Here is a 24,350-nt window from a genome sequence, read left to right on the forward strand (position 1 = left end):
CGCCCCGCTCCGCGCCCCCCGCACCGCCCCGCGCCCGCAGCCAGAGCGGCCCCGGCCCCGCCGCGCCCGGGGCAGGCTGTACCGTGCCGAGCCGTGCCGACAAGACCCGTGCCGAGCCGAGCCGAGCCGAGCCGAGCCGAGCCTGGCCGCCCCCCGATGCCATCCTGAGCAGCGCCGGCCCGAGGTAAGGTCGCCCCGCGCTCACCTGCGCGCACGTGTGGCCGCGCTCCGCGCTCAGCTGCTGCCCGGCCGCTCAGCAGACGGAGCGCCGATCGCTTTTCCCCGTGCGGAGCGCACCGCGAGGGCTCTTCCAACACTCTGTCCGGGAGAGCTGTTCGCCCGCGCGCTGCTCTTCAGTTCTTACGAGCTTTTGTCACCCCCCCGCCCCCCGATCCCGTTTAATCGCCCCCCGAGCGCTGTCCCGGTGCGACCCGGCGCTGCACGACCGTATCGCGCTGCGACCTTCGTGCGGGCACAGAGTGCGTTTGTGCGGGCAGAAGGGGCTGGGAACGGGCTGAGCCCTCCGGGGCTGTGCCCGTGTGGGGCTGTGGCTGCCCTGGCCCTATGGGATGCAGCTTCACCCTAAAACATTGCCACGAGCAGGGATGGAGCGGGATGGGAGCAGCTCGTTCCCAAACATCTCGGGCAGAGCAAGGTGCTTCTTGCGTTTAAGGGTTGCTGCTAATTGGCTCCTGCTCCGTCGAGCGTCCCAGCTCTGAGCATTCTCAATGACCCTCCGAGATCCCCCCGGCCGTTCCCCGCGGGCGCAGCAATAACCCGCTGCCGCTGTTTTCTCATCTGCGGGCGGCTTTGCTATAGGGAACATGTTTAATAAATCATAAGGCCGGTGAATTCCTGGGATTTTTATTGCTTCTGTAAAAATGCAGTTTTGATCTGTCTGCGAGGGACACTGGGAAACAAAGCGGCTCCGTGCGGGACCGAGCCCTGCGCGCTTAGGGCTGGAGGGGAGGGGGCTGCGAGACCCCCACAGGGGCAGCGCCCACCCCGGGGGTGGCACAGTGCTATCCCTGATGCTGGGGGCTGAGTGCTGAGCTGAGGATATGAGTGTCAAGGGGCGATGTGAGCACGGAGGGGGGGACGCTGCCCCCCGGATACCGGGCTGCGGCAGGCAGCGCGATGCCAGGGAGCTCTGGCAGCCCCAGCCCCAGCCAGGCTTCGGATTACATTTTTCTTTCTCGCCCTATTGCCTGGGGGGGAGAGAAGCAGTGAAAACAAAACTGTTCCGAAAAAAAAAAAAAAAAGAAAAAGAAAAAAAAGAAGAAAAAAAAAGAGATTCTTGCAGGAAGAATCACCCGGTTTCCATCAGCAGCCGCCCCGGCCCCCCCAGAATCCCGCACTGCTGCACTGCAGGGTGTGGGGCTCCCTGACACGCCGGGGCAAAGGAATGAAAATAAAGCACTTTTCCCTCTCAGCTCATTCCAGCCGCGGCTGAGGATTGAAGCTGAGAGCTATCAGGGGCTCCTCAGGACTTTGGAAGGTGCTGTCATCGGGGGGGGCTCGGCGCGGAGCTGCGGGAGGTGATGCCACATCGGTCCCATCAGGGCCCACAGGTGTCACCGTGCTGGGTGAGCCTGTGCTGGGCTCCTTCTCCTCCGTGCCTTTGTTCCAGGCTGTGCAGAGCCTGGCTGCGGGGAGTGAGCTTTCCTTTGTACGAGCATTTAAATTCTTTGCAGTGATTCATATATTCCATTCATATGAAACGCAGTTGTGCGGAGTGTGAATGGGGACTGCTGGGGGATTTTGAAGGCAGTAAGCCCCAGAAGTGTCAGAAGTTATTCACACCTTGGTGAAATCAAGGATATTTCTGTCCGTGGCTCTTGGCAGGGGCTCAGCACAGCGTCGGGTTTTCGGTTTCCCATTCGGAGAGCGGCGCGGGGGGAGCCGTCTGCATTGGGGTCACAGCCCCCAACACCATCTGCAGGGGCTTCAGGCACTGCTGGGCTGCTCCTGTGGGGTGGGAGCCTGGCAAAGGGCAAGCATCCATGCCCCCCTCCAGGGCTGCTCTGCACCCACTGTGCTCGTGTGGTTGAGAAATCCCTTCCGAGCAGTGCTGCAGGGGGAGTCAGGCTCACACCAATGGTCAAAGTGTCAGGGGGTCAAGCACGGCCCTGGGGGTATCTGAGTGCTCTGGAGGAGCTGGCAGTCCACGCTGGGGGGCAGTGCTTTGGGAGGAACTCAAGCAAAGCAGTGATGCCTGAGCCGGGGTGCCCTCAGGTGTGGGGCTGGTGCCCATGGGGGGCTCTCGTCTCCAGGCAGCTCCACGCAGTGTGTCTGGGGCACTCCTCTGTGAAGGAGCTGTAAGGAAGCTGTATGGCTGGGGAGGACGCTTTGCAGAGCCTTGTTTCCAGAGGTTTGTAGGGGGCTCAGAGGTTTGTGGGATGCTCAGAGGTTCATAGGGGTCCCAGAGCTGTCGGGGTGTGGGCAATGCATGGTGCAGCCGAGCGCTCGCTGCTTGTGTGCTGTGCAGCATCCCCTGCGATGCTGGTTCTCATGCACCTGGTTCCAATGCTCCATCCCCTACAGCATCTGTGACATGAAGGACAGAAATCCCACTGGTGGGCCCCCGTGCCCCCGGGTGCTGCACTGCACCGAGCTCCCCATGCTGTGCACACAGCACAGCTCTGACAGCGCCGGGCACGGCCACCTGCAGAACGCATTAACCCCATGGAAGGGGCGTGAAGGGCCCTTCCCTTCCCCTTTCTCACACGCTCCCCCTGTCATTCTCTCATATTTCAACTTGTCCGCAGCTCGGGAAACGGCAGAGTTTCCATTCCCCTGCGCTAAAGAAAGCGTCTGTGACAACACAACCCAATAGGCCGGGAGGGGAGGGACGAGGAGATGCCAAATTTCAGTTGTTTTTTTTCCCCAGTTCTCCCTCCCAAGCTCTCCCCTTTCAGAGGGGCACAGGCTGTCGGACTGAAGCAGATCTTCCCAGCTTGCTCTGCCCTGGGCCCTAATTATGGCAATTAACTGCCTGCTTGTGGTGGCTGGGGGGCACTGGCTCACACCCAGGGCCTCACTGCCCCTCTGCCCTGCTCTTTCCTGGATATTTTGGGAGGGTGACCGGAAAATCCCAAGCCCCGCAGGAATCCTATAGGGTAGAGCCCTGTAGGGCTGCAGATGATGCCAGGAATGGGGACAGGGCTGAGCCCAACGCCGATGCCAGCAGACACCATAAGCCTCTTTTCCTTTACCTCCTATGTCGGAGCCGTCCCTGAGTCACATCCCTGTGCCTCCCCCCTCCCCGGGGCTGTCTGCTCTCTGCACAACCCCGCGCATCGTCTGCGGACATCAAAGCACCGAGATCAAACCCAACTGCGCGGGGCCTTCTCGGCTGGACGGGTTTCAATGTCCTGAGCACATCTGCTCGGGGTCGTGCTGGGCACTGCGGTCCGTGGGCTGCAAACTTCGGATCGCTGTGTCCCCGCTGCTGTAGGAGCTGCACCCTTCCTTCCCCACATCTCACCTCAACACCCCATGTCCCCTCCGGATCTCCCCAGCACTATTCCCAAGTGCTGCACACACGAGCTGAGTGTTGGTAGGAGAGGGGAAGGGAACAAAGCAGCCCCAAAGCAGCCGCATGGGGTGTTCTCCCATCCCCTCAAACATCTGCGGAGGCTCCGTGGCCTCCCGTAGCCCCGGTGTCATCTGAGTTCACGCGGTGCTCAGGAAGGAACCTCCGCCAAATCCCCGGCTGCTGTACAGCAGAGTCTCATCTGCGCTGCCTCCCCTGGGGCCGAGCCCGTCCCTCGGTCCCATTCACAGATGTTTGTCCTCAGAGACTCTCCGGGCGCCTCTGTGCAGGACAGGGTTTGGCAGGGAGGGAGAAAGCCCTCTGCATTTCCACCTGCTGCTCTGCGCAGGCAGTGAGGGGATGGAGAGGCACAGCCAGCGCTCTCCCACTTTGCGCCGAGTGCTCTGCTCTTGCAGTGGAGCTCAGTGCTCACAGCCCCATAGCAACGCTGCCATCCTGGGGAGGATATGGCTCCAGGAATGCCCCCAAACTGCAGACCCCAAAGCCCGGGTCTGTGAGGCTGCACCTCCCGTGCAGACCTCCCTTGGCGGCTGCTGAGAGCCTCTTTATTGTTCCTGCGGAGGGTTTTATTTCACTGCTGCCTTCCAAGTTCCCAGGGATCTAAATTGTAAAGAAGGGGTCTTGTAAAGAGCCCCATCCAGATGAATGAGACGATACCTCCGGTATCGAGGTGAGATCGATCCCCTCCTTTATGCACAGACAATGCGGCCGCGGGAGCAAACAAGGACACAGCCTTTCTTCTGGGGCACATTAGCCTAAATCAGAGCCTCCTCTTTGTTTCGCCCTGGAACCAAAGCCCCGCAGCCGGACCGCCTCGTGCCCAGCTCTGCAGCCACGCGGGGCTTCTCCCCTTCCCCACAGCCCTGAGCTGCAGAGGGGCTGCCCCCCGAAGCACTGCTGGGGATGCCCCATTGCCACAGAAGCAGCTGAGCTTTGGGGTCAGCCCTGCACGCAGCACCTGGTGTGCACAGCAGCTCACCTGCTCTCAGCCCAGGTTTATTTGAAGGATTCATCGGGGGCTGAGAGCCTGGGGCCGATTTATGGCTTCCGATCAGAATGCTGTGGTTTCACTCAGCTGCTGGGGCTGCATTTTTTCCCTTGGGGATGCTGGTTCAGCTCCAGCCCCACTCCTCAGGGTGAGAACCCAGAGCCTGGGTGCACATCGGGGCACGTCGCTGCCGAGGGGATATCGGTGTCAGGACAGCACAGCAGTGCAGATAAGGCAGCAGAGCCCTGGCACAGCAGGAGCTGCAGAGCTCTGCCTGCATTCCACATAGCTTTAATTTCACCACTTATCGCCGTGTCTCCTGCTTGCACCGAGCGCTGCGGGGTCAGCAGTGAGCTCTGCCATCCCACCTCTGTGCGAGCTGCTGGTGCCCACCGAGGTTAACTATGTGGGCTTGTGCCAAAGCAGCATATTTTCAGCCTCAAACACGCATTGTCCACGATTTCAGAAAGGTATTCTCTGCACCAGCTGGGGCAGAAACAAGCGCCCTGTTCTTGCTGTATCCTGATAGCACAACCTGGCACTCCGCGTCCGATCCCCCACATCGGGGCTTTGGGTTACAGCAGAGAGACTTCTGTCTGCTCCCTGCCATTAATCCCAGTCCTCCGGGGCCCAGAGAGGTCCCACTGATAACCTCACCCCAAAACCTCGCCTGCGCTTTGCTTTGGGTTGATGCATGGTCAGGGATGCACTGAGCATCCCGAGCAGCTTTGGGGCGGGGGGGACTTTGTGGTTGTGATTGTTCCCCTGTCTGCAGGAAGGAAGCTGGTGGGGCTTTTGCTGTTCTGTTACATCTCTGCTCACCATGGCATCGAGCACCACGAGCCCCGTGCCCAGCTCCTGCCTCCCCGCCTCCCATTGCACCCACGGTGTTCCTCACCACAGGTCTCTTGTAGTTATTTCCCACAGGATGTGCAGTGTCAGTGCTGAATGCAAACCAGGAGCTCAGATGAGCTCCTCCACCAGCGGATGGACAATGATTTGTCATCATTTTATACCCATACCAGCACTTTCCTCCCCCAAGGGAAGGCCCATCCAGCCTATAGGACTGACCCCGTGCCAAGCCGTGCCCAGGCAGCGCTTTGATGAAACGTGGGGCTCCTAAGAATTAATTTCATTCGAAACATTCTTTTCGTTTTTCTTAAAGCACAGCAAATCCGCGGTGCTTACGGCAGGAATGCACCCAGAGCGCCGCCAGGCAGACCCGAATTCCCCATGGTGCATGGATGGGGTGGGGGCTTCCCTGGTCCCCCCCTAGGAGCACACAGGGAGCATTGCAGCTTCTGCCCTGTCCCACAGCAAAGGAAAGGTTTTTCTCCCTTTGTAGACTCAGATTTTGCTGCTTTTCCTGGCAGCCCATCAGCGACGGCAGCTTTGCCCCCTTGGCCTCCGGTCCCTTTGTGGGGTCAGGGTGCAGCCAGAAGCCGCCTCCCCCTGTCTGGCATTTGCAGGGCTGTGGGAGGAACAGCCCCATTTGTCCCAAAGGTCAGGGAAATGCCAGTGAGGCCGCGCTGTGGGTGATTGCCAGGCGGGCAGCAGCAGCTGGTGCTGGGTGCTGTGCAGTCTGCAGGGTGGGATGGATCCAGCGTCGCCTGCTCTGCGTGTTGTGCTCCCTGGGGTCAGATCCCAGCTGCGAGGAGCTCACTGTGGGCTTTTCGGGCAGTTCTGGGCTGGCTGTGCTGCTTCATTTGGTTACGCTGAGTTTCCTCCAATTGGAGACTGGGGAGCGCGGGGCCCCCGACGAGGGCCTTTGGTGAACCGGGCTGCAAGCTGATCCCCTTTTGTGGTTTTGCTGTTTTGGATGATACAATTTGTTATTCCAAGAACTACCCAGCAAATGGACCCCATTAGCCCAGTCCCCGGAGCACTGTGCTTCCTCTGTGCTCACCTCTGGGTGGCTGCAGCACCCACAGCCACGCAGCAGCACACAGGGACGAGGGCTGGTTCTGCAGCACCCCGAGCTGGAGCATCCTCACCCTAGCCGGCATCGCCTCCCATCATGCAGGGATGCTGCTGGCTCCGCTTATGTTGGCTCTGCGGGGCTTTTTCCTGCATGGAGCTGGGCAGGAGCCAGCGGGTTTATAAATAAAAGCATCGGACACCTCTCTGGGTGGTGCTGAAAGTTCCCGAAATAACCTCACAGCCCCGCCAAGGCTCGCGTGGCCGCGATGTTCGGTGTGGGGCAGGGCTGGTTGTGCTGCTCGGTGCTGAGCTCAGAGCTCCATTGGCATCACCCAGCCCAGCACTGCCCCCAGCCCAACCCTCCGCTCCCAGAGCCCTTCCCTGCACCGTTCCCCACACAATAGCTGTTGGGTTGGATGTGGATGGCTTTCTGCTCTTGTATTATTTTCTTTTAGAATTGTCCTCTAGAAAAATAGGATGAATAGGTCGAGTTAATTTTTTCCCCATGTCTCTTTGCCGCGTGTGAAGTCCCATGCAGGCCCAGCAGCGCAGCAGCCAGAAACCCAGAGCTCTCCAGGGCATGGCACGCTCAATCCAGGGGCTCTGATGCTGCCCGTTTCCTAGAACTTTGCTCTCCCCATTTCCTAGAAGGCAGAGACATGAGCGCACCCAGGGCTGCTCCCGCGGGCACTGAGTGCACGGGCTGGAATGGCTCTGCCTGGCACCTGGGCCGTTTGCTGCTTGGAGAGGTGCATTGTTTCCCAGCAGTGCCCTGGGGCTGTGCTTTCCTGGCAGCCCGTGGGGTGCTCTGCATGCCTGGGCTCTCTGGATGTCATCCCTGCCACTTGCACAATTTGGTAACAGAGATGGGATTGATGAGCCGCCCGCCTGCCCTGGGGACAGCGCGTCTCCGGAGCTCTGCGCGGTGACGGATGTGCCCCGCTCCAGGACCCCATGTGATTTCCAGTCCTCGGAAGGCGCCTGGTCTGAGGTCAGCCCTGGGCAAGCATGGTGCCTGGCCGCCCCCGCAGCCTCGTGGCATCCCAGACCCGTGGGATGGATGGCTGAATGGTGTCCCGGCGCTTTGTGCCAAAGGACACCGTGTGAAGCGGAGATGAACCGCGCATTGCCTCATCTCCGCTCCCCTGGCATGGGGCAGAGGTAGCAAAGGGACAGCAAGAGGACAGCCCCCGGCCTCAGCCCCTGCAGCTCCATCTCGCTGCCAGACTGGTTTATAATGGAAACAAGCAGTGAGGCCGGGCTGGCACTGGGCTGTGCGTGGGGCTGGAGCGCTGTGGGGTTTGGGAAGCGGGTGCTGAGCGTGGGCAGAGGGTGGCTCCCGCATGACACCGCCCGGAGCGGAGCTCTGCATGGAAAATAGGAGCTGAGTGTTTTTCCAGCTTGAAGCCTAAACAAAAGGTTTTGTAATAAATGCATCCCTCAGCCCCGGCTCTGCACCCGGCGCTGCCAGGACGGGGGCCAAAGGGCAGAACTGTCCCATGCCCCTGTGCCACGGGGCACTGCCCCGCGCCGCCGCCAGCTTTTGGCTTTTTCATGCAAAACCTGCCCTTAAAAGCTCCGTCAGTAGGGTTTTGTGTGCTGTTGGCCAAAGCAGGGTGCAGAAATGTGGGAAAGAGGTGAGCAGCGGGGCGTGCACCCCCATCGGCCCCAGCCAGCCATGCCCAGAGGGTTTGGGCTTCATTTCCTACAAGGAGGGCATGTGGCTGTGTCCTTAGCAGGAACAGAGAAACCCTGCCCACTCATCTGACAGAAACAAGTAGGTCCCAGCAAGAAAATACTCTGTGTCTTCTTCGCTGATTTGCACCGCTGCTCGAACTCCAGGTCCCACATTTTGCTTGGCTGTGCATCAATGGTCATAAAGACGGCTGAGTCCGGAGCTCTCTGCTGCACTGGGACACAGGGCCGGCTGCGGTGCTGCCAGACCTTTGAACTCACACACATCTCCCACTTCTCTGCAGCTCTCCAAAACTACTCGTTTGGAGCCAGCTGCTCCTGTGAGCTCCCTTCATAATTCAGGACCAGAAGTGCTCATTTTCTCCTTGGGTTGGGCACTGCTGTCCTCTGCACAGCCACCCCAGTGCTCAGCTGATGGGATGAGGACAGACACTGAGGTCTGGGCAGGGGGAGGCTTTGGGACCCAAAACTCTTTACAGCAGCTGAGAGCAGAGGTTAGACTGCGCTGGGAATTAGGAGGCTCAGTAGAATGGCTTCAGGTAGACAGCTGCAGATTGGCATCGCTTGGGGTTTAAGGCTGTGTGTTCAGCCCAGACATCAGTGGTGCACAGGAACCTTGGCCAACATTGGGGACGTGGTGCTGAGCATCAGGGTGGTGGGTGCTGGTCAACACTGGGTCCTGAGGATGGGGTGGGGGGGGGTCAACACTGGATGGATGGATGGATGGATGGATGGATGGATGGATCGATGGGTGGGTGGGTGGATGGACGAGCACTGGGTCAATGCCTTGACTGAGGGGTTCAGAGGGAGCTGAGAGGTTTGGAGCACTCCCCGGACCCCAGAGGAGCTGGAATTCCCTGCAAGGCTTTCAACTTTGAGACAAAAGAAATGTGGGAATTACAAAAAAAAAAAAAAAAAAAAAATTAAAAAAAACTCGAACTGAAAAATCAAAACAGCTGATTCAGTGGTGTTGAAACATCTTGTGACAGTGTCGGACACATTTTTTCCAAACAAGATTCTGGGAAAAATTGAGAAGACCTGATTTTACCCAACCCGCTTCCGTCCCGACAGCTGCGCACGTGCCATGGGGTGCACGCAGCATCTCCCCAGCACAGAACAGAGCTCCACTGCACTGCCTCACCCCACCACGAACTGAGCTCTGCAGAGAGGGGGGACACGGCTGAATGCACATCACGCAGTGCCCCCCAGCCCCCCCACCCCATCCTCAGCGTGGAGCAAAATGTGAAACCGGAGCCGGCGGCGGCGCGGGGTGGGAGCGCGGTTTCTGGTAGCGCCGTGTCAGAGTTTCCACTGCACACCTCAGGCTTTCTGGGACCACGCGGCGGCTCACATAAATTCAATTACATGAAATAACATAAATGAAGGGTGTCTGAGAATCGTGGTGTGAACGAGCCCGGCACAGATCTGCTCAGGAAGGGGGGATCAGGGTGGGTGAAAACGCGTGCTGTGATGGAGCGGGGATGTGGAGCAAAGCGCTGGGGGTGGCGGGGATGGGGACATGCAGGGTGCTGTGCCTTGAGCCACAGCGATGGGGTGTTTGGGGCTGGCTGGGTGAGGGAAGCCATCGCATTTTTTATTTTTTTTTAATGGGTGAATTGACAGAACACAGAAAAAAGTCACATGCCTTAAACCCATGAAATCCGCTGGCTGAGGCTGGGCTTGTCAGTCATCCTTATAGGGCACAGCGAGGGCAGGACCAGGCGAGGGGCCCCAGTCCAGCTCTGTTCCCCCACAACGCCGGCCTCACACCTGGTGCCATCCCCAGCGCCCCGTGGGATGGGCAGGATGGGGAGCCGAGGAGGAGCAGTGCCCAGGGGAGCGGGGCCAGCACCTCACTGCCCGAGAACCCAATCCTTCCTGCCCCCCTCCCAGCAGCCGAGGCTCCCGGTCCTGAAATTTATTTTAATGTAAACCTAGCTCTAAGGCAGCTTTTTCTCATTTTTAAACTATTTCATATCAATCCTTGGCCTGACATTTGTTTTCTTTGAATTTGGTGGGGAGCGTGGTCTGCATTGCTGAGGATATCTCCTCAGGAATCTTGGCAGAGGCTGCGCCGTATCTTTGAAGAAAGAGCAAATGCAAAACAGAAGGCCGATATTAGGGGAGCACAAACAAGATTTCCCTGCCCTTACCCCAGAATGGTGGGGTTGTGGGTGCTGGGGTGGCACCACACATCCCCAGCATGGGATGAGCCCATAGCAGCCCCAACTCAGGCAGCGTTTGTGTCCCCAACTGGGGGTCATCTTGGTTTGGGGACCACCAGGTCCTCATCACCTGCAGTGTCACAGAGCAAACACAGGAGGGAATGTGTCTGTTGGGGTGGGACAGGGAGCACAGTGGTGCTCAGGCTGGGAACAGCGGGATGCTGCAGGGCACAGGGATTCACCTGGAGGTGTCCCCACAGTGGGGCGAGGATGCGATGGATGGAGCACATCCATCCTTTGGAAGGAATCAGGCACAGGGCTCACTGCTCCATGCTCAGCACAGAGCCGTGGGGAGGGATGGGGTGCCAGGAGGAGCCCAGCTGGGGCTCCCAGCAGTGCTAACTCTGTTGAAGGCTTCCCAGGCACAAACTTTAAGCACATCCTCAGCGCCTGCCCAGAAACCAAGTCAGCCCATCCCTATGGGAGCAGACGGATGCTATTACATTTATTTATAAAATATACCGTATCAAAGAGGGGGAAAAAAGCACTCTGGAGGAGGACTGAGAAGTGCCAAGCCACTTTGCCCAGCCTCAAACCAGCACTCAGCTTTTGGGGCTCAGCTGTGGCTTTGGCCAGGGTGTGGGCAAGTGGCCACAGCTCTCTCTGGTCCCCAGCAGCCCCATAGCCCCCAGCACTACCTGTGGCTCAGCTTGTGGGTGATGCTGGGATCTCAGCACCCCCAAACAGAGTGCAGGGACTGAGCTCTAGTGATGTAGGGGCAGGTGCAGCAGGGTGCTGAGCAGGTGCCTGGGATTTGAGATGCTCAGGGCTGATCCTGTGCAGCTGTTGGTTTGGTGTTCCCATACCACTGCAGGGAAAAGGAGCAGTGCTGAGAACCTGCAACAAATAACAAAATGCCCTCAAAGTGCCCACGCTGCTCAGCATGGCTGGGCAGTAGCTCCCACCCTGCAGAACCAACCTGGGGCCCCAGTGTGGGACAGCACAGCATAGCTTGTAGGGCTGAAGGCTCCAGCCTGGACCAGAGCACACTATCACCAAACCAGCATGCACAGCTCTGGTTTGGGGTGATAGGGCCCAGCAGGTGATGCACAACATGGACGTGACCCCATTGGCACCACCACCCCCACTGAATGGGGCTCAGCTCCCAGTCAACACCATGCCTTTGGTTTTGGGAAGGCACCATTCTACCAGGAGGAGGAGGAGAGGGGAAGAAGAAGGGAAGGAAAAAAAAGAAACCCCACAAAAATGTCTTCATAACAGGAAACGTCTCATAAAATACCTGTGGTTTGGCATGTGCAGTCTGGCTGGTCCAACTATGCACCTGGCAGGCAACCCTGCTATTAGTGCTGCACAGTCTGAGATTTGGCAGAGCTGGGTTGGAGCCGGAGTCCTTCATGGGGCTGGGTGCAGGGGGACGTGCCCACAGGGTCACATAGATCCCTGTGTCCCCTAAGGGTATAGAGAAGCAGGCTGAACCCAAAGCAGAGCACCCTACACCCAGCTGCAGAGCAGACCCAGCGTGCTGCTTTTAAGTCCTGAGCAGTTTTAATTGGCTGAGCTCTTAACTGGCTGAGCACAGCTGGGTGAGGAGCTGCTCTTCATGAGCCCAAAGGTTTGTGCTCCTTGTGCGGAGACCTGCAGCACTGCCAGCACCCACGTGGCCTGGATGCATCACACCACACTGTGGGCACAGCATTGCCAACACCGCTCTGTGCAGCAGTCAGGACCCACCTGCTGCTGGATGCAGTGAAACAGCGGTTTGTGATAAGGGTCGTAAGAGCAGAAACACCACATTTGGACACATTGGGGCACTAGTTTTCCATGCTGATCTACATCCCCACCAATGCACATCCGCAGCTCTGTAGGCACCGCGGTGCCATCATCACGGTGCGCATCAGCCACGATCAGCCCGGGGTTTTGACAGCTGGGGGTGAGGGATTAAGGCCTGAGCCGTGCCCTGTGGCAGGCTCACGCCTTGCTGCTCTGCGGCACACGCACACCCAGGGTCACTAATCCGCCTTAGCTGACCCCTGACCCCACAGCTGTGGGATCAACAGTGGCACCAACATCGGTGTCAGCACCGCTGTGGGGATCCGGGCTCCTTGACACCACGGGCGGCGTGCATCGTGTGCATCCGTGCCACGTCCCATGTGTCATCCCCCGGGACATCGCTTTGGGGCAGGGTGTCCTTCCCTCTGCTCCCTGCACGTCGCACACTGCACGTTGCACATCACACGTTGCACATGGCCTGGGTGTGCCGGGAGGCGAGTCAGGATGGGGAGAAGCACCCAGCGTGGGGTGTGCAGCCATCTCTGCAGCAGCTGTGCGCAGAGCAGCTGGTTGGTGTGCAGCTTCCTGCAGCCCTGTGCTTACAGCCCTCCAACTTGTCCCGCTGCAGCTCTCCTCCTCGCCGTGCCCCGAGCTGCCCCGTGCGCTCTGATTGCCCGCGGTAGTTGTTAGTGCAGCAGGAGTTAATTAGCACGGAGCCTCCAGCTCTGCAGTTAATTTGGCTGCAGCCCCTGCCTGGATCGGAGTGCTGTGGGTGGACACGGCCAGCACTGACTGCAACATGTTGTGAGCTGTGGTGATTGGGCCAAAGGGCAGTGCAGTGTGCTGTGCCACATCATGCCATGTCATGCCACGCCATGCCTCGCCATGCTGTGACATTCCATGCTGCGCCATGCTGGGCTGTGCCAAACAACGTGATGATGCCGTGCCGTGCTGTGCCATGTTGTGCCATGCTGTGTCATCTGATGTGATGCCATGTGATGCCATGCTGTGCCATGCGATGTGGTACCATGCTGTGCTGTGCCACACCATGCTGTGCCACCCTGTGCCATGCTGTCCAATGTGATGCCATGCCATGCCAGGCTGTGCTGCGCCAAGCAGTGATGCTGTGCCACATCGTGCCATACTGTGCCATGCAATATGATGCTATGCCATGCCACGCTGTGCTGTGCCGTGTGATGTGATGCCATGCTTTGCCACGCAACATGAAGTGATGCCATGCTGTGCCACACAATGTGATGCTGTGCCACGCCATGCCATGCCGTGCCGTGCCAGCCCCGTACTAATGCCAGCCATGGGTGCACCAGGGCAGCAGGAAGCAGTGTGCAGATGGGGTGGGATGTTTTTCTTTCGTCAAAGAAAATGTTTTCTTGTTCCCTCTGATGAAGGCCGGGCGAGGCCCTGGATCCGCGCGGCGCGTACAGCAGCTTTTGGCTGCGATCCGGCGTCATGCATTAGGGGCTGTCTGTGCCAAACCTCTCCCTGCGCTCCTGCGCTGCTCGGCCGTGCGCTGCTTTGGCTCCCGCAGCCCGTCCTGCGGAAACACCGTGCTCACTCTCCCTTTCAATAGCTCACTTTTCGTTTTCGCCTCCTTTTATTATTATTTTTAAAACATGCGTAGCACAAACCCAATCATTTGCCTCCTGCTGGAGTCCATCCAGCCCCGTGTTGGGCTTGGAAACCCTCCCTGCTGTATTTTTTTATTGCAAATGACCGGGGATGGAGCTGCTGGATGGGACCTGGTGGCGGCCAAGTGCAGCCCACCCACGTGCTGATGCTGCCCAAGCTTTCTCCTTGCAGTGTCCACCCAGAGATAGGGGACGCGTTTTGCTATGCAGTGCTGCACCCATCCCCATGCTCAATTATCCCCGTGCCCGAGAGATGGGCACGGAGCAGTGTCAGCTCTCTTGATGGCTCATGAGTGTGGCCAGAGGTTGGTACAGCTCCGGTTGGATCCAGGATCGGATCTGGGATTGCTGTGCCCAGCATTGATAGGGCTATTACTGCTGTGTTTAAACAACTTCTCCACTTCACTGACCTCCAACCACAAGCGCAGGTCCCCCGCAGACTGCCTATATTGACTTAAAAATAATTAGCCTCGGAGTGAGCGGGCGCTGCCTGCTGGCCCCGTCGTTAATATTTAAATAACAGCAAACATAAATCAGCCACAGCCCTATGAACAAGTGCGGGGTTGTGTGAGCGGGGCCGCGCCGGGGGCTGGGACACGGGGCTGGGGGCGAAAGCAGAGAAGGTGCCGCTGCTGCACCGGATGGTGCTGGGAGGACAAGGCACAGCCTGTCTGCGGGGCTCCCCTGGCCCCACGCTCCTGTGAGAACAAGGTGACACTTCTTGTCTCGGCTCTTGGACTCAAAGTGTGAGATTTTTCTCTCCCTGGTGCTTTCATTGCGTGCCAGGGGTTTTTAACACGTCCTGCTCACGCGGTGCCGGGGGAGTGCAGCGGCTGTGCGCTCTGAAGCCGTGCCAGAGGTCTCTGTGCTGTGCCAGGGGTCTCTGTGCCGTGCCACCACACCATACCAGGGGTCTCCACACTGTATCAGGGGTCTCTGTGCCATACCAGAAGTGTTGGTGCCGTGCCAGGGGTCTCCGTGCTGCACCAGGGTTCTCCATGTCATACCGGAGGTTTCTGTGCCATACCAAGGCTCTCCGTTCAATAACGGAGATCTCTGTGCCATACCAGGGGTCTCTGTGCCGTACCAGGGTCTCCAGGTCATCTCCCCACAGCTGGGAGCATGGGGAGCATCCCTGCTGGTGGCACCCAGCTGGCTCCTGGCCCTATGGGAGGAGCAGCCCCAGCTCACAGCCTCCAAAGGATGGACCCATTGCGTAGCTGCTAATAGCAATTAATCAGCGCTGCTGATTACACAGCTCTTGGGCATGAAAGAGCCTCACACACACTGCGCACACTTTGTTCATCATACAGATCTCCAGATGGCTCCCTTTGGTTATTATGAAGTCAACTTCCAGCCCCTGGTCCCACACCTCATCCCAGCCGCACAGCCCACGGGGAGTTCTGCAGAACCACTCAGCTGTGTTAAGGGAGAGCACACATCTCCTTCTGCTCTGGCTGTGCTGTGCCAGGCACTGCTCCCAAAGAGTGGAACAGCCAGGAGCATCCCATGGGGACACTGTGCCACGGGGGGACAGGGCTGGGTAAGGCCTGGGTGCCAGAGAAGAGAGATGGGGAAGGAGGGGATGGGATGAAGTCAGATCCAGAGGCACGGGGGTCATTCCAGGTAAGGCAAACAAATAAATAGCTGATTCAGGGGTTTGTTCTCCTCTTTTATTTAGCAGAAACCATATTTTTACAGCTGCAATCCCTTAAAATGGGATTTTTCCCCCCCCTTAAACAGATCCCTGTAAAATAATGCTTCATAAAGAGAAGCGTTCCTCTGCTAAACCCCGCAGACAGACAGCAGCACGGCGCTCCTCCTGCACTGCCCAGCGCCACGCAGAACCCGTCCAACACCTGTCCAGGGAGCAGCCCTGTTCCCTTTGCTTAATTGCTTTAATTTTATTTGTGTTGATGTATTTATTTCTCCCCTCTGAGCCGCAGCTTTCTTCTTTTTCTCACTGCTGTTTCAGCAAAAACCATCCAGGAAATTCCGATGAAATCCCAGCGCGCAGCAGCCCTGCCCCGGCGGGGAGAGGCGAAGAAGGGCTTAATGCTCATTAATTACCACCACGGGTCAATTATTGCAAGGAGGAGGGAAACAATCAGCAAAGCTTCTTGCCATCACGTGTTCTTTAAGCTTCCAAAAATAAGTGCCCTTTGCAAATCAATCCAGCACTGAAAACGTTGCAGGGGGAGAGGTGTCTGTGCAGAGGGTGTTTATATCCAATAAGCAGGCGCTTCAGGCTGGGGCTGCTGCTCCCACAGGGGTTTTCCACGCACCCAGGGGTGCATAAACCAATGGGAAATTGCACTGGAGGGGGGTTCCGCTCCCTTTGGGGCCTTTCCTGGAGAGCTGGCTGTGTGCTGCTCACCGATCCTCACGGGACGTGGGGTGCGCATCGCGGTGCTGCCGGGGCCCCCCCTCACTGCTGCTCTGTCCACAGGAGCATTGTGGAACAGGATGCTGCCGGACGCTGCGGTGCTGCTGCTGCTGCTGCTGCTGGTTGGCCTTCGTGCAGCGGCGGCGGGAGGAGCGGCCGGATACGCGCAGGTCAAGTACATGCAGCCCATGGTGAAGGGACCCCTGGGACCCCCGTTTCGGGAAGGCAAAGGGCAGTACCTCGGTAAGGGGCGCGCCTGGAGGGGGTTGGGAGGGTGGGGGTGATGCTGACTGCGAGACCAGGAGATGTGCCTGCAGCATCCCATAGCATCCCATGGCATCTCGCCGCATCCCTCAGCCACTAAGCTCGCCCCATCACACCCAAACCCCACAGTCAGTGCCCTCTGAGCAGGTGCTTCCACCCCTCAAAGAAGCCCAGGGGATATCAGCATAGAGAAGCTGACCCCCTTGGCTCAGGCGGGGGGGGTCTCTTGGTTCCTGCCCTGTGCCCCTCCTGGTCACATCCCTGGGGTCCTCACTCTGGGAGCTCGTGTATGAAGCAGCCCCACAGCCCTTTGCTCTCTTCCTCCCATCCTGCCCATTTGCAGTGGCTCTGGGCTCATCCTCCACCTATCCTGTTTCCCTGTCTGTGTTCACACCAGCTGGGAAAGGAGAGAGGGCCAAGGCCCGAGCTGGGAGACCCAGCCCAGCACAAAGAGAGCAAGTGAGAGCGATTTCCTCCACCACACGTGTTAAATCAATCCCCACCAGGCGACATGTGCTCTTGCAGGGGCAGAGGCGCTGAGGTCATTGCAGGGAGCAGCCAGCCCAGTTGCAGCTTCCAACCGAGCCACAGCCCTTCGTAACTGCTGGCTTTGAGCTGCCCTGCTTCCACCTTGTCTGCTTCCACACTGTGCACGCACATTCTGCCTGCTTCCATGCCCTGCATGTATGCATGCACTCCCTGCCTGCCCTTGCTGCAGAGCCCTGCTCTCTTTGTGCCCAGTCCTGCTGCAGGTGCTGCGACACAGAAGGCACAGGTGGGTCCATCAGTGACCAGACCCAGGACTTATCAGCACTCGTTAACTCCACACCCTCTCTGCAAACAGCTAGCACTGAGAGTGGCTGAGTTCCTCCAGCATTTCTTGGCACAGACCGCGTGCCAAGGGACCCTAACCCAGCACCCAGGGTGATATCTGCAAGTCACGATGGGGAGTGATGGGTGTGACTGAGCCCCACCTTTGGTTCCATCACAGCATCTCCCTCTGGAGCCAGCCTCTAGGACGGGGCAGATCCCTTGGGCAGTCCAAGGGGTTAACAGCCACCGGGACCCCCCGGGCTCACTCAGAGCTGGACCCTCCAGGAAGCCCAAGTGTTGGCTCTGGGAGGAGAAACTGGAGAAAGCTCGGCTGCCGGTGGTTGATTTACTGCTGGGAGGAATGGCTTATCAGGAGTTCAGCTCAGCACATGTGTCAGAAAACACACAGCAAAACCTGGAGCTGAAGCGTGCTGGGAGCCCCTGCTCCCTGCCCCCTTCTCAGCTGTTATAGAGCTGCTCTCTGAATCCCAGCCAGAGACACAACCTTCCAGCACAGCCTCACCAAAGAGCAGCACTTCAGCTGCTGATGGGCCTGGATTCAATATCTCCCTGCTGCTTTTCCTGCTTTTTTTCTCCTTCTTCCCTACACATTAGGGCGGCTTGTGCTACCTCTGTGCAGTGATGGAACAAACATGCTGGGGGGCTGCATGGGTGCCAGGCTGGAGTGGGCACAGGAACACACCGATTCAGGACAGAGCAAAGCAAACAGCACATGGAGGGCCCCTGCTGAGCCCCCCAGCTTTCACTGCCCAAAATGACAATGGGAAAGATGGAGGCAGGTGGGAATACCAGTAGCTCCCACATCCCTCTGAGCCCCGTCCTGTGTAACTGCTCCTTTGGCAAGGCACATCCCTGCTGGCCCCTGGCCTGCTCAGGGCATTAGGGCCGTGCCAAGCACCCTGGTACTCCCAAGCCTGATGTAAGGCCTGGGACCCCAATGCGGGGAGGGGCAGGGCCGGTCTTTGGAGCTGTTGGTGCCACCTAGTGAGACAGACGGGGCTGCCTGCCCTGGGGTGCTGAGCAATAGAGTCCATCCCCCCCCAGATAGAGTTCAGGGTGAATGGATGCAGCCATGGGCAGGGGATGGCCACTAGGATCCATACGGCATTGCCCATGCGCTGCGGGGCCGAGGTGAGAGCTCACAGAACTCCTTCCCCTTCCCCTGCCCCAGCTGGCTCGGAGCGTTAGCATTCATGGCAGCTTTGTTCATGCTTCGAGGGGAACACATAACCCCATGCTGCTGCTGTGAAATGCAGAGCTCCGAGACATGCGTCTGTGGTAAGACATGGGCTTTTGAAATCGGATACCGCCGGGGCTGCAATGTCCCAGTTTCTCCCCACTAACGTCCCCGGTTTGGTTTTCCCGTCTGCTTTTTGGCCGCCTGCACGCTGGCAGCCCATGCCTGGCGTTCTGCTGTGCTGCGCCGTGCGGCTGCGTGCGCGCGCTTCTCTCTTCCATGGGCTCAGCTGCAGATCCTTGTTCTGATCCCATGCAAAATGACCTAGAAAATTAATTCTTTTCAAACCATGGCAAGAAGGAAAAAATAAAACCGGGTTGGGGACGGGGCGGGGGGGAAGGGGGGGGGAGGAGGAAACACATTGAAATCATTTTCCGGATAAAAATTTTTCCAGAATTCAAGCCCCAGAAATGTGCCTTAGTGCGGCACTTCATGTCTCCCTGCTTTCCCATACCGCTTTCTGGGGTGAGGAGCAGAAACCCAGTGGCAATGCCATGGCATTTCCTTAATGCATGCTGCCAAGTGCCCTGTGCTACAGTGCAGCGCGTGGGCCAGGCTGAGTGGTGGGGATAAGCTCTGAGAATGCTTCCATCACCAACAGACAAACACTTGGGCACCCAGCTGGAACACAGCCATGGTGCATTGCTGCTCTCAACGGAGGTGAACTGCTGCTGTTATGCTTCTCATGTGTCTCAAATCCCCCCAGATCTCCTCCTGCTGACCCGGGGGGGGGATCAACGCATTGGCAGCTGCTGCTCTGCTCTGGGCTGGGTGAGCTTGAGATGCTGAGGTCTCTGCTCTTCACATTTCTTGTTGTGGTCCTGCAAAGCGTTCCCTTCATTCTGAGCTTCCCCAAAGGGATTTTGCTGCGTTTACCCTTTCTCACCCGTTCCCCACGTCATGTGTTGCAGCACCCGCCTGCGTTCAGGGGGTGATTTATGCTCACGTCTGCGCTTTTCGCGCGTAGCTGCGGTGGGCATGTAATCCAGCCCTGCTCGCTTTGTAGTCTCTCAGCCCATTACTTTCTTTCTTATATCCGTTTGCAAAAGAGCTCTATAAATTCTTGAGATGTCAGGCGGCGGCGGCCCGCTCCCAGCTGGGCTGACTCACTTGGACGCGGTCGGGGCTGCGCTTCCCTCGCAGCTATTGGAGCTTTTCCTCCATCCTCAGCGCTTTTTCCTTTGTAAATTTCTCTCCACCTCGCTGGACGGCGGAGCGGGGCCAGAGAACACCACTGGCGTGTCTTAACGAGTCGCACATCACCTCTCTGGGTTCTCAAGTACAAGTCAGCATTTTCTTTTTAATCCCAAAGGAGACCCAACCATGCATGGGTCTCCAGGCCTCAACCTCGCGGGAATCATTCAGGTTGAAAAAGACCTCTGAGATCACCCAGTCCAACCCCAACCCATCCCACCATGCCCGCTGACCGCATCCCTCAGCCCCAGCATGTGGCAAAATGGAGGTGCAGCCAACTGGAGGAGCCAACATGGCAGCCTGACGTGTCCCCAGCAGGCTGCTGCCCCAGTAAAGCTCCGTGCTCTCTTCTCTCCGCAGACATGCCGCCACTGCTGCCCATGGACCTCAAAGGGGAGCCAGGACCACCAGGGAAGCCCGGCCCACGTGGCCCCCCCGGACCCCCCGGCTACCCAGGAAAGCCGGGCACGGGGAAGCCAGGCATGCACGGTCAGCCAGGGCCTGCGGGGCCCCCTGGCTTCTCTGGCATTGGGAAACCTGGCATCCCAGGACTGCCTGGCAAAGCGGGTATGAAAGGGATGCCCGGAGCCAAGGGTGAACCTGGCATGCGGGGAGAGCAAGGGCCCAGAGGACTGCCCGGCCCACCAGGGCTGCCGGGGCCCGCTGGCATCTCAGTCAATGGGAAACCAGGACCCCAAGGCGGCCCAGGGCTGCCAGGGTTTCGGGGTGAGCCTGGCCCCAAAGGAGAGCCGGGACCCCGTGGGGAGAGAGGGATGAAGGGTGAAAATGGAGTGGGGAAACCAGGGCTGCCAGGGCCACGGGGCAATGGTGGCCCTCCTGGCCCTGCAGGGCCGCCAGGACCTGTCGGCGTTGGCAAGCCTGGCCTCGATGGGTTGCCTGGCGCACCGGGGGAGAAGGGTGACATGGGCCCCCCTGGGGGGCCTGGTGTCAGCGGGGAACCTGGCCCTGCGGGGCCACGGGGGCCTCCTGGCATCGATGGGATCGGTGTCCCCGGTGCTGCAGGGGTGCCAGGGATACAGGGCCCCATGGGGCCAAAGGGGGAACCGGGCATCCGCGGCCCCCCCGGTTTGCCGGGCGCCACAGGCTACGGGAAGCCAGGCTTGCCCGGCCTCAAAGGAGACCGCGGGCAGCCTGGGGTGCCGGGAGCCATTGGCGATAAAGGGGAACCTGGAGTCGATGGTGAGCCGGGCGAGCAGGGCCCCGCCGGTGTCATCGGGCCACCGGGCCCACCGGGGTCCATGGGCCTGCCGGGCAAGCACGGGCTGCCAGGCCCCAAGGGTGATGTGGGGCCCAGTGGGCCACCGGGAATGCCGGGAATGCGAGGTGACCAGGGCCCAAATGGCTTCGCAGGGAAACCAGGAGTGCCAGGAGAGAGGGGTCTGCCTGGCTCACAGGGCCCCCCCGGCCCAGCGGGCCCCAAAGGAGAGCCGGGGTTCATCGGCCTCCCTGGGGTGCCAGGGTTGACGGGCGGCCCCGGGCCCAAAGGGGATGGTGGGATCCCAGGGCAGCCGGGGCTGAGGGGCCCCTCCGGCATCCCCGGCTTGCAGGGACCCGCAGGGCCCATGGGGCCTCAGGGGCTGCCAGGGCTCAAAGGGGAGCCGGGGCTCCCCGGTGTTCCCGGTGAGGGGAAGATGGGCGAGCCTGGCATGGCCGGCCCCATCGGCCCACCAGGAGTGCCAGGAACACCGGGGCTCAACGGGCCGCCCGGCCCCCCTGGGCCACCCGGGCCACCGGGAGCACCGGGGGTGTTTGACGAGACGGGCATCGCAGGGCTGCATCTGCCTGACGGCGGCGTGGAGGGGGCCGTGCTAGGCAACGGCAAGCCAGGCAAGCCGCAGTACGGCCGAGGAGAGCTCTCTGCCCGCATCGCGCCCGCCTTCACCGCCATCCTCACCTCCCCCTTCCCGGCGTCCGGCATGCCCGTCAAGTTCGACCGGACTTTGTACAACGGGCACAACGGCTACAACCCGGTCACAGGGATATTCACCTGCCCCATCTCCGGCATCTACTACTTTGCCTACCACGTGCACGTCAAAGGGACCAACGTCTGGGTGGCTCTTTATAAGAACAACGTGCCCGCCACCTACACCTACGATGAGTACAAAAAAGGGTACCTGGACCAGGCGTCGGGCAGTGCCGTGCTTGAACTGAAGGAGAACGACCAGGTCTGGGTGCAGATGCCCTCCGACCAGGCCAACGGGCTGTACTCCACGGAATACATCCACTCCTCCTTCTCTGGGTTCCTGCTTTGCCCCACATAACGGCTGTTGGGCGCATTTCCTCTTCACCCACTTTAGCCATAAACTGTCATTTTTTTGGTTTTTTTTTTAATAAAATTTTTTTAAAATGAATACGAAAAGAAAATCACTGGGAAGAACGCGCAAGCCGTTGTCGCGGGACGTTGCTTCACGCTGTTTGATCCATGAGTCAAGAGGGTCATCAGAAAGGAGAAGTTTTTCTTTCTTTCTTTCTTTTTAGGGGCAGGAGGAAGGGAGGGAGGGAGCAACTTTCTCAGCAAAGTGTATTTGGAATAGATTTTCCCCTAGTGACTGCACATCAAACACAGGAACTCGCTTGGGACGGCAAGGATCTGGTTATGCAGTTTGCTGCTCCGTGATCCAGAGAGGACTGGAGTGGACCCCTCCAGTCTACACTTAGTGCCCTCGTTTCCCACTCTGAGTTTAGTCAAATAAATACAGCCGATGGGGTGGATGATGTGTTTGCTAACCAGCACGGGGTCCCAAGCACTTACCACAAACGCGTACAGCAGCAGAGATCCTTGCTGGGTTGAGGATTTCCTTCCCAAACCATCCAATGGCCAACTTTCAGTCTCCCTGATGCCTGTTTCTTCAAGCTGCTTTGAAGCAGTGTCTGATTCACTCCGGATCCAGTGTGGTTGGATTTACAATCAGAGAACGTGGAACACTATGCATAAGCACCTTCTTAGAATAAGTAAATATTATTTTTTAGCCCTTCCCCAGCATATTTAGGAACGAAACCATCCAGGCATCGGTCTCTGGGAGGACGACAGCCTGTAGCAGGGACACTGGGACCCCTGGGTCCTCTCTTGCCTTAACCCAGCAAGCCTGAGAGCTGCTCCTATCCTGCACGTTTCTTTGCAGCCCAAAGGCTTGGCCTCACAGCACGTCACTCCATGCCAACACAATGGCACTGCGATGTGTCAGCAGATGGAGTTCAGCTTTCCTGCAGGTGCCACCTGGACAGCCTGCTCGTACTGTCCCACTCCTTCACCACGCGTCAGCTTTCACATTGGTGTTTCCCATCTTCTCTTTCTTTCAACCAAGGAGCAGCCATCACTCTGACCTTCCATTCCGTCATCATACAACGGTGCTATGATCTACTTAACAAAGTTATGTACAAGTGTAGTGCAATATGGTTCTGTGAATGTGCCATTCCGGGTGCATTCCTCTGTTAAAACATTCCCATTTGTCATTGCCACTTTGTTCTCTAATGCTTGAAGATGTCATCGACCCAAACAGGAGCTGCAAGGTTTTGGGGAAGGAACGTGGGATGCTGACCACGTGGCTGCTCTGTCCTTGCTAACGGGAGGAATCAAACTGTTGCTTTGCAGATTTTCTCATGGTAGAGCAGCAATCGCCACTTGCACGTAGAGAAAAGCAGTTCTCATCCCAGGAAGCTGCATGCTGCTGGAGGCAGTCCGCTGCGTGTCCCTGTGCAAGGGAACATCCCCGAGGAAACAGCGACCATTTGGTCACCAGCTGAGCAGCTGTCAGCCTTACATTTTCCTAAAGCCTTCTCTATGGCCAAAGAAACAAAATGTAGCAAGAATGAGACTTGGGACTGTTCTTCAGATGGACTGTACAAAATATTTAAACAACTTTTTTTTTTTTTCTTTCTTTTTTTCTTTTTTTGGTTGGTTGTGTTCTTTTTCTTTTCCTTAAGCCTGTCGCGTGTTTCTGCCTCTTGCCATGCAGGGCTTCCAGATAAAAACACCCCCAGCCCTGCATATAAGAAACACGAAGGAGGTGTAAAGCTGAAGGGGCAGCAGCTGGGGCTGGCATCCCTCCCCACAATGGTTTTGCTCCGTGCAGAAGCTGCAAGTCGTGGCGTGATGAAACTTTCTCAAGTTGAAACGCAGCCCCAGAGCTCTGATGCCACTGGACTTCTTAAGTCCTGAAAGCAGGGAGGTGCCAGGCCTGTTGGGTTCTGCTCACAGCTGGTTATTTCCCAGCAGGAACAGGAGCCAAAAAAATCCCAAAATGTCAAAGCGGAAGCTCGAATGCTTTCCTCAAACCTGGGAGGAGGGCTCAAGGACAGAGCCTGTGTCTCTGGGTCTCCTCCACTGAAGTGATTCCTGGGGATACAGCACAGACTGGAGCTGGTGAGGTGGGATCCCAGCACACTGCTCTACAGCACACAGTGATGTGCACAGTACCTGCAGGAGGTCAGCAGCTTCCGCATGCTCCCAGGTGGAAGCTCAATCCTCTTCTTCAACGAAGCAACTTATTTATACTGTGTTCTAACCTACATTCAGCCTTTCTGCTCTGTTCTGGTTTGCTGCAAACGTCATGTTCTAGCTGGCAAGAAAAAAAAACAACACACTATAACCAAACCAGGAACCCATTGAGCGCTGTAGATATTGTTTTGCAGTCTCACTTTCCCTTCGCATGC

The 24,350-nt window shown here is 58.2% G+C and overlaps 1 protein-coding gene across 1 annotated transcript; it reads left to right on the forward strand.

The window, feature by feature from the left end:
* On the forward strand, positions 1 to 24,276 carry COL8A2 (collagen type VIII alpha 2 chain). The gene is made up of 3 exons (XM_085208659.1): positions 1 to 184; positions 16,211 to 16,390; positions 20,037 to 24,276. The coding sequence occupies exons 2-3, from the start codon at positions 16,228 to 16,230 to the stop codon at positions 21,956 to 21,958; spliced, it is 2,085 nt and encodes a 694-aa protein (XP_085064785.1). The 5' UTR covers positions 1 to 184; positions 16,211 to 16,227; the 3' UTR covers positions 21,959 to 24,276.
* The last annotated feature ends 74 nt before the right edge of the window (positions 24,277 to 24,350 follow it).

Source organism: Meleagris gallopavo, chromosome 25, assembly GCF_905368555.1.
Source record: "Meleagris gallopavo chromosome 25, MGAL_WU_HG_1.1, whole genome shotgun sequence".
In the NCBI taxonomy this organism is placed as follows: Eukaryota; Metazoa; Chordata; class Aves; order Galliformes; family Phasianidae; genus Meleagris; species Meleagris gallopavo.